We start from the raw sequence: 10,016 nt of genomic DNA, 5'->3' as shown, positions 1-10,016 counted from the left end.
TAGTTTTGTGAGGGACTTTTGGGTGTTAAATCATTTAGGGTTGTGATTGTTTCATTGTTCAAAATTTGATTGCAATATGTACAACCACCTTTTCAAAATTTATGATGTTTTCCTCCCAAAACAATGGTGTTATCTTGTTTATTGGTACTTTAGCATTCATGGAGGACACCTCCCATCATTTGATCCTTTTTCTCGCTCAATCATGTTCAAATAAGCTTATTGGTGAGGCAAAGGGACATACTCAATGCACAAGCCTCTGCGATTTCAGGGTCTAAGGAGAAGTAGATATGTATTCAATCTTACAACTCTTACCCCGGCATTGTGGATAGGTTGTTTCTTTTCAAACCAGCAACCATCAAATCACCCAATTATATTAAATATACCTATTTTTTGTTGAAAGTTCAAATATGCTTATTCGTGGTGTACAACCAAAAATACCAAATGACAAAAAAATATATAAAATAAAAGGGAAATAGTTGGGCACGTTACAAGGGTGTCCAGCCTGTATCACTCTCTGTCTAACCTTGAGATTGGTGCATGCTGCTAGCTTACCAAAAGTTGGCGGCTAGGCTACGTGGTCTTTACACCAACGAGGGCCAATGAAAGTGCGCACACGAGCATCAAGGGGAGGGGCGGGTGGTCATTTTATTGCCCCATATGATTTTCGTTCACCCACGGACATGAGAGAATCTTTTAATCAATGGGTTCAAATGGTTGGATAGGATGTCTGGAATAGTGCACAAACATTTCGAACTTTGTAAAGTTGGGGTAAAAGAAAATAATGAGACCTGAGTCTAATGGCTAAATTCTCTTCACCCACCATGAAGAAAAACTTCCACCTAATTATTTTTTCCATCAAAGATTTTATAGTGAAATAAATGGTGGCTGGTCAAACCGAATACCCCTTGAACTGCTACCACCTTACACGCGAATTTAGAATACTTCCAATTTTTATTTTTTTTTCTTCAGTCCACAAAACATTTTCTATCGAACCTAATCTCATGAACACTTTTCGTTTTTTGGTAGAATAATCACATGAATACTTATTAAAAGCTTTGACTGGTTAAGATAAACAAAATCTCAAGCAGCCAAACCGGAAGCAATCGACCAAAACCAACGAACCTCATCGGCAGATCATTAAGAATCTTTAAGAGAGGACTATTGATACAATGGTAAAGTTGCTCCATTCTGATCAAGTGACATGATTTTAAAAATCGGATTAAGACCAATGAAATCACTTGGATTGGAACTATTTTATTGATCAAGACCGATCCAAAACAGACGGTGAAAATATGATAAAATCGATTTAAGAAAAAAAGAGGGGGGGTAAATCTGTCCGATCTAGAGAAATTACATAACCAAAATGAAAGAAGGCCCGAGATTACGAATCTTGGCAAGGTTTTAAAACTCAAGACCAGTCTTAGTATCAGTGGGATTGATCTAGATCGGACAGATTTATCCTTATTTAAAAGAAAAAAAAAATAGTTTTTTGAACCATTTTACATTTATACCTTACCCGTGGATTGTTATCGGATTGGTTAGGATTGGAGATCGGTCTCTACCAATACCAATTCGATCCAGACGATCCTAACCAATTTGATCTGATGATTTTAAATTATGCGAAGTGGTCATGGGTTTAGGTCAAGAAACAACCTCTCTGCGAAGCAGGTGTAAGGCTACCTACATAATGACACTCTCCAGATGCAATGGTGGGAACCTCACGCACTAGGTATGACCATTGAATTGAAAATCTCTGTATCTCATTGTGGATCTACTTCTTCTTCCGAGACGAAAGATACTAATCCAACTGCTTCCAAAAAAATTGAAGAATTTTTAGCGTTTAAACACAATATTAGGGCCAGTATGTAACATACGAATCCATGAAGTCAACCAACGTCATCTGGTCCACAATTTGGAATATAAATTAAGAATATGTTCCCTCCAATGCACGTGTACAATTTTGGTCGTTGGAGGAAGATATTATGAAAAACTCATCAAATAAGGGGATACAGTTTTGGATCGAGACCCTCTCCTGAGCAATGATCATCTAGGTCTTGCCATAGCTACCTGGGCGAAAGACATATGTCCAAGTGGTGATCCAATGACTTGAGACGTGACGCCTTTGTTCTGGTCAATAAAAGTATAGCCATTGGATCACTACTTGAACATATGTCGATCGCCTAGGTAGCTATGGTGACTTGGGTGATCACAGCTCAAGAGAGGAGTCAAATTTAGTCATGGTTTTGTGCTGGCATTGTGGAGATCTTTTCCCCTAAATTAAGGGGAAAAAGTTATATGAGCCAGCACACAATCTCTCTCTCTCTCTCTCTCTCTCTCTCTCTCTCTCTCTCTCATATATGAAATGTAGAAATGATCTCATTGCCCTCCTATGTAAAAAACCATTCCATCGCACCTCATTAGTGTTCTTCTACGCTACTTGCACAGAGAATTAAAAGGCATACTCAATGCACGAGGCTCTCCCCACTACAAATTCTAAAGAAAATCATAATATACGCAGCTTTTCCCTTGTTTTACGGAGGGGCTATTTTCTTGCTCAATGACCTCTCTCCCATAAATAAAAATCTGCATAAAAAGCTGAACAGTTGAGATCATCAGCTCTGTCGACTTATGGGCACAACATACAAATCTGACCATTCTTCAAGGGAACTTCTGTCAAAACAAAAACAAGACAGGAATGTCCAACCCAAAGCCATCTCACTCCAGGTTTCATCCCTCTCACAGCGGTCCAATTGTTTTAGCCGTTAAATCTCAAAAGAGGGAAAACGGTTGGTTCCCGCCAAATGCTCCCAACCTCTCTCTTGTCTCTGACCTGAAACCCCCCCCCCCCCCACTTTGCACCAACGACTCTTTCAAACCCATTTCAAAACACAATCTTTCCAACAATGCCCCACCATCAATCCTCTCTGTAGATTCTTCATTAGTCCAACCTCTTCTCTTTCTTCTTCCCACCTTCCCTTTTTCATGCTTGTGCCTTCTTCTTCTTCCTGTATACATGCATATCCTTCTCCAAACAACTCATTCTTTGAACCCCAATTTGTCACTCCTCCCTCCGTCACCTCTGACCCTTCCTTCAATCTTTCCCTTCTACCATGGGTAATTGTTTCTCCCATGGGAATAAACAAGCCCCTAAAACCGAAAAAGCCGAATTGAAAACCGGAAGTGAGGATCCCAATGCCGAGAATGGAGCTCCTGAAAATGTCTCCCCACCCAAGCTTTCCAGCGTTGCACCCACCCCTGAACCGCCCGCCAAGCATTCGAAGCCTGTCCCCATTGGACATGTCTTGGGACGGCCAATGGAAGATGTCCGGGCAACCTACAATATAGGGAAAGAGCTTGGTCGGGGACAATTTGGAATCACCCATCTTTGTACCCATAAGGTCACAGGTGAGCAGTTTGCTTGCAAGACAATTGCGAAAAGAAAACTTACAAACAAGGAGGATATTGAGGATGTTAGGAGGGAGGTTCAGATCATGTACCATTTGACAGGTCAACCCAACATTGTTGAGTTGAAAGGGGCTTATGAGGATAAACATTCAGTACATTTAGTGATGGAATTGTGTGCCGGAGGAGAGCTCTTCGACCGGATTATTGCCAAGGGGCATTACACAGAGCGAGCGGCAGCTTCATTGTTGAGGACAATTGTACAGATTGTTCATAATTGTCATTCAATGGGAGTCGTACATAGGGATCTCAAGCCAGAAAATTTCCTTCTGTTGAACAAGGATGAGGATTCCCCTCTCAAGGCTACAGATTTTGGTCTCTCTGTGTTCTTCAAAGAAGGTTTGTAGCTTATATCTTATTCATGTAATTAACTAGATTTTGGTTTTGGCCTATTACTTTTGGAAAACTGAAGATTTTCTGTTCTCAGATTATTTTGATATGCCTATTATAGTTGTGGGGCTGAAGAGTATATCTCAATTTCAGGGGAAAGGGTGGGATCCAGAGCAACTGAAATTTAAATTGAAATGACTGAAGGGGATTTAAAGTCGCGGTTGTATAGAGAAAATTAAGATAATTTAAATATGACTTCAATTGAAATTGAAAGGGGAAATGTTAATGTACTTCATGCTTCAGTCAGAGTAATTACCATTTCTTGAGTTTCATTAGCTTCATAATCATTTCAGAGAAGAATGAAAAGCTTCTCAAAATTAGTGTTTATGTTTCTTCAGTCATTATTAAACCTTGAGTCAAGCAATGGCAAAATATATCCTGAGTTGTACGATTGGAGAATAATCTTACCCACCCTCCTCCCCCCACCCTTTTTTTTTTTTTTTTTTTTTTTTTTTTTTTGAATAATGAGCATTAGCATGGAGGTTTCCCAAAGTTGTTAATTAGTTTTCAGTTCAACTAAGAGTTATTTGCTTTAATCCTTCTAACAGGCGAAGTGTTCAAAGACATCGTTGGCAGCGCATATTACATTGCGCCTGAAGTCTTGAAGAGAAAATATGGTCCAGAAGTGGATATATGGAGTATTGGTGTCATGTTGTATATACTTCTCAGTGGAGTTCCTCCATTTTGGGCTGGTGATTTTCTCTTCTTGCACATTTTATTGGCTGCTTTTCCTTGCTTCTATCTCGTACTGCTTTATTCATGACCTGGTAATACTTCACCCACCACTCACCTTCCCAAAAAAAAAAAAAAAAAAAAAAAGAGAAAAAATAAGCAGATGCCTGAATTCATGAAAATCTAACTAAAATCAATGGACAGAGTCGGAGAATGGAATTTTCAATGCAATCTTGCGTGGTCATGTTGACTTCACAAGCGATCCATGGCCCTCAATTTCATCTGGAGCAAAGGATCTTGTCAGGAAGATGCTACATGCAGAACCCAAGCAAAGGTTGACAGCATTCCAAGTTCTTAGTAAGTATGATTCAGTTCCTCAAGAATTGTCAAATTAGGGTTTCTGGATTTTGAGAACAGCAAAGAGTTGTCTACTAGGTCTAAACCATGGTTGGAATAGTTCTGTTAGGGGGATGAGTTTACACAATCAGTCACAATGCATTGAGGCCTTTTGGTAGGAATTTCTGAGACAAACATATAGACTAGATTTTTAAAAATCAGTAATTGGCAGTTCCAAAGAAATAATAGAACCAACAGTGAAAGCAAGATAAAGATCAAGAAATCAGAGGTCAAATCAAGAATAGATGTAAATTGTCACAAACTGAAGAGTGTAACCCCTACTTGATCAAAGAGTATCATCAAACCAATATTGGTGCAAGAGCGAGATGTTCCATCTGAATGAATATGCCCAATTGCTCATGATCACATTGAAGCAGAAAATTTAGAAGAGTGGCTTTTAGTTGCTGTTTTCCCTTTGATGTGCTAACCATAAGCTAATACTTTAAATCAGCCAGGACTAAATTCAACCAACTTTGGCATGTTCTTGTCTTTTTGACCCACCAAATGAAAAATGCATTTTTGAGTTAAGGTCAAGTATTTTTAGCATCGGTTATTAAAGGTTCTACACTTGCTAACCATTTACGGTGATTTCCAGATCACCCATGGATCAAAGACGGAGATGCACCTGATATACCTCTTGATAATGCTGTCCTCAACAGGCTCAAACAGTTTAGAGCAATGAATAAGTTCAAGAAAGTTGCTCTTCGGGTATATTTCATACCTCAAATTTTACCATGCAAAATCTTCATATTTTGAGTTTTCCTAATGAAATAAATTGTAACTCTCAATGATTTAACACAAATAGAATACTATAACAACATTGTACATCTGAGGCTTTCAAAGGTTTGGACATCGACAGCTATCAGCTCTACCTAAAAGATCTTTTAGTCAAAACCATGTAATTCAATGTATTTATTCTGCTGAACTTCACTACTTATTTTGAATTTGGTAGGTTATATCAGGTTGTCTATCAGAGGAAGAAATCCAGGGACTCAAGACGATGTTCAAGAACATGGACACTGACAGTAGTGGAACTATAACACTTGAAGAGCTGAAACAAGGACTCTCCAAGCAGGGAACCAAGTTATCTGAGTATGAAGTTAAACAACTGATGGAAGCTGTAAGTTCCCACAAGTATGATTATTGAGGGAAAAAAATTTCCCTTGAAGTTTTGAGCTATTAAAACCATACAGAATTAGTGGTTCCTTTATAATTTATCACATTTTATTTTTTGAAACAGGCTGACGCTGATGGCAATGGAACCATAGACTACGATGAGTTCATCACAGCGACAATGCATCTGAATAGAATGGATAGAGAAGAGCATCTTTACACCGCATTTCAGTATTTTGACAAAGATAAAAGTGGGTATGTAGCAATAGTAAATTAAAAACCACATCTTGAAATCATGGATAGGCAACTTTTAGCTGTTTTTTGTGGTTATTAAGTTTCTCAAGTCATTGTTTTTTGTGGTTATTAAGTTTCTCGAGTCATTGATAGTACTTTCGTTTTCTTTTTTTTCTTTTTTTCTTTTTTTTTCAGGTTTATTACTACAGAAGAATTGGAGCAAGCTCTCCGTGAGTTTGGCATGCATGATGGCAGAGACATCAAAGAAATCCTTTCTGAAGTTGATGGTGACAATGTAAGCAATAAATAGGCATAACATGAAATGATGCAGCTTTAGTTGTACATATCACCTAGGAACATCTTGTGGGAACTGAATCCTTAATTCATCGAGAAAACACCAAATTAGAACTGAATATTTAATGAAAACTGTGTTTGTTTTTATAATAAGGAATTAGCAATTGATTCTCAAAACTTGAATGCATAGCTTATATGATCAGAACAGCAAGCAATGGTTATATTACTTATCCAATACTGCATAATTATATATATGAATCTCCGATTCTTAGAAACATTTCTAATCATTGCAGGATGGTCGGATCAACTATGATGAGTTTGTTGCAATGATGAGAAAAGGGAACCCTGATCCAAACCCCAAAAAGCGACGTGACGTATTTGTTTGATGGGGGGGTGGCAATGGTCTATAGCAAGAGAAAAGAAAATTCCAATTGAGATAGTTTTGTGTGTGACATTATATATATAATCTCCCAGATGTTGTCATGGTGGGGAAGTTGTGAATATGTGAAAATTCAAGAATGGGTGATACTCATGTACAATATTTGAAGAGGAAAGGGAGGGGATTGGGGTTGGGGTTGGGGTTGGGGAAGGAAATGAACAGAACCATTTGTAAATTAAAAGGTGATGTAGTTTGATGCTTGTGGGGTTGGTTTGCAGTTTTTTTCCCTCAGTAAACAATGTAACCATCCAGCAGATATAGACTACTAATGCCTAGGAATCCAAGTTCATTTTTCCTTCTCTCATTTTTTCCCCCTTTTTATCCCTTTCAGCTTTGTGTGCTTGTATGTGGGAGGGTGGGAGGGTTGGTATTGTATTTCTCCTGTGATTAATAGATACACATATAGGTTATGCAACATGCTTGTTTCCCTGTTTTCTTCCTCAAAAGAAACTGCATCTTAATGGAAAAAAAAATTAAGGGCTGGTCTCGGATCATTCGCAGAATGTTCCGGGAGAATTGTACGGTTGGTAGGTCCAGAGAGCAATTCAAACCAGCCCTCCATACATAGGTGAATGCAGATTTAAGAGTATAATCCTCAGGGGAACCTATATTGGATTGAAACTTCTATCCAGTCCCTTGGTTGTCTCTGGTTATCAATATCTTGTTTTGCCACTTGGTAAATTCGGATTGGACTGAAATTTGACGGATAAACAAAGGACTTTATGTCTCACATATCTACAGATTTTCAGCCCCAACTGAATTGCCACACGGCAGTTATTGGAGAAGTATTATTTTAGTTTTGGGGAAGGGGTCTAGTATTGTTTTAGTTTTGGGTGAGGGTGTCCCAAGACCCCACTTCCTTTAAGGCACATCCCTAAGTTGCCCTATACTCATGGTTTTAGTGCACAGTATCAGAACAGGTATCAGTTATTCCTAAAACCAATACGATACAGGAACAGATTGCCTATACTGGACAGAAATACCCTTATTTTCCCTTGAAAAAACAGATTTTATGACTTTTTTTAATCCTTGGTCTTATCTTTCAACCGAAAAGATATTGGTCAGCTATTTTTTTTTTCTTTAATGACAAAAGAAAATTAAACACTAGAAAGAATAGAATGTCAAAAAGAAAAGTCATGGCCAAACTCTAATTGTTAGATGTGCTACCAATTCCGATACTTAGGCACCGTTTGATAACATTTTCAGAAGCGTGTTTTTCCATTTTTCTATGCTTAGAAATGGAAAAACACCCCCAAAACTATTTGATAAACCTATTTCGTTTCACATGTTTTTTGAAACATAAATAAAAATTTATTCTTATTTTTGTGTCTAAAAACGGGTTTGAAGAAACAAGTCAGACTTGTTTTTCCATTTCTTTGAACAACTTGTGGGCCAAAACACCGATGGACCCCCGATGAAAAGTTGCATCTCCCAACCTAGCATTTACCTTACTTAACAGCTTTCCAAAGTTCGAAGATTCTTCAGGGAAACGAGGAGGAATACACTAAATTTTTGCTTTGCTAGTGTAAGCCTTAAATCCACATCCATCGATTCCTCCGTAGATTTCTTTCACTTCTCTCTAGACCTTTATGAATCAATTACTGAATCATTGTTTGGGATTGAAATTTGAATTCCCCAGCAAAACGTACACCGATCAAAGGAATTTACCCAATGCTACTCAATTCGAGAAACAAGTTTATCAAACACCAAAAAACAAAAACGTGAAAAACCATTTCTTAGAAACAGCAAAAATGTTATCAAACGGTGCCTTAGAACCATGCCTATGCTAGATATTTAACACCATTTAGAAAATTTTAACAGGTTCATGTGGGAAATTGCCAGAGGTGAACTCTTGTGGGGACTATAGGATTTACTTTTTGGTGTTCCAAATTATTAGTTTTTATAATTTTTATAACTTTTTTGGGAAGAGGATTTCTTATCAGCGGCTTATTGAAAAGGGATGGTCATTGGAGTTAGCAGTGGGTTCTCATATTTATCCCGTTCAAAGAGGGGAAATGAATATTTCACCCAACAAAAAAAAAAAGTTGGGGGAAGAGAGATATGAGTTGGTTTTCCAAATTTGTCTTCCCTAATAACTTTATGGATGAGACAGGTTCAATATCCTTTTTTTTTTTTTCCTTATAAAACTATATTATTTTTTCTATAAAATTCAATTCATAAATTCCCAATACTATTCTGACATATTTATAGAGAAAATCTTGTTGTAACAAAAAATTGTGAAAAAAAAAAAATCTATAATCTTACCCTTTTGGCCGAAAACACTAGTTTTTTAATTAAGATAAATACTATCATTAATTAAGATAAATACTATCATTTTACATAGCCAATGAACCCTTGAAAACTATTTTAAATATCCCTTTTGGCCCTGGCCTGATATAAATAACTTCTGAGAAAAATACAATGGGGAAATCTTTCTGTTAGGAGAAAGGCACATGTTGTCCCATATTCCACTAAATGATGACAATTGTAAGGCAAGCCTGACTGTAAATCACCTCACCCCTATCTGGGTTCAACTAGAGTGTAATGCCCAACCAAGCAACCACGTTATGCATCCATTGGGCACCAGGCACTGGCCTCAACTGCCCAAATGCATCCCGAGTTGCTCAATTCTACGAAAAAAAAGGTTACTTCTCACTTCACCAAAATGCTTTTATTCGTTTTTCCAAACGAACAGACCTAGAAAGATACTCACTTATAACAACCTAGTCTGCCCAGCCCTTCTTCTTTCAAAGCTTGCTGAAAGCAATTTCTTCAAAAGCGCGAAAAGCAGCCAAGCAAACAGAGGAAACGCCTCAATAAGTAAGACCGGAGGGATAGAGATCACAGAGTAAAAGAAATACATTAACTCTTATCACCAGAATGTGTTGCACGAGCTTACAAGCCTGCTACTCACAGCTCAGATACAAAGGAACGAAGATTTCACTACTCAAGTATGCAATAATACCTCTAAAAAAAGAGAGAAATAGAAAAGGGGAGTGCAAAAGAAATCGTTGTT

General features: G+C 37.7%; 1 protein-coding gene across 1 annotated transcript; it reads left to right on the top strand.

The window, feature by feature from the left end:
* The first annotated feature begins 2,366 nt into the window (after positions 1-2,366).
* Positions 2,367-7,304, top strand: LOC122063427 (calcium-dependent protein kinase 17-like). The gene is made up of 8 exons (XM_042627136.1): positions 2,367-3,801; positions 4,401-4,544; positions 4,729-4,881; positions 5,516-5,628; positions 5,873-6,040; positions 6,161-6,288; positions 6,463-6,562; positions 6,855-7,304. Exons 1-8 carry the CDS (start codon positions 3,111-3,113, stop codon positions 6,945-6,947), a joined length of 1,590 nt encoding a protein of 529 aa, XP_042483070.1. The 5' UTR covers positions 2,367-3,110; the 3' UTR covers positions 6,948-7,304.
* Positions 7,305-10,016: the final 2,712 nt, after the last annotated feature.

This window comes from Macadamia integrifolia, unplaced genomic scaffold, assembly GCF_013358625.1.
Source record: "Macadamia integrifolia cultivar HAES 741 unplaced genomic scaffold, SCU_Mint_v3 scaffold1321, whole genome shotgun sequence".
Classification (NCBI taxonomy): domain Eukaryota; kingdom Viridiplantae; phylum Streptophyta; class Magnoliopsida; order Proteales; family Proteaceae; genus Macadamia; species Macadamia integrifolia.
This window is presented reverse-complemented; position numbering and strand designations above follow the sequence as displayed.

Coding starts and splice junctions, on each gene's coding strand:
- LOC122063427 (XM_042627136.1), top strand. CDS start 3,111: ATGGGTAATTGTTTCTCCCATGGGAATAAACAAGCCCCTAAAACCGAA. Junction 4,545..4,728: donor AGTTCCTCCATTTTGGGCTG/GTGATTTTCTCT, acceptor ATCAATGGACAG/AGTCGGAGAATGGAATTTTC. Junction 6,041..6,160: donor TTAAACAACTGATGGAAGCT/GTAAGTTCCCAC, acceptor TTTTTGAAACAG/GCTGACGCTGATGGCAATGG.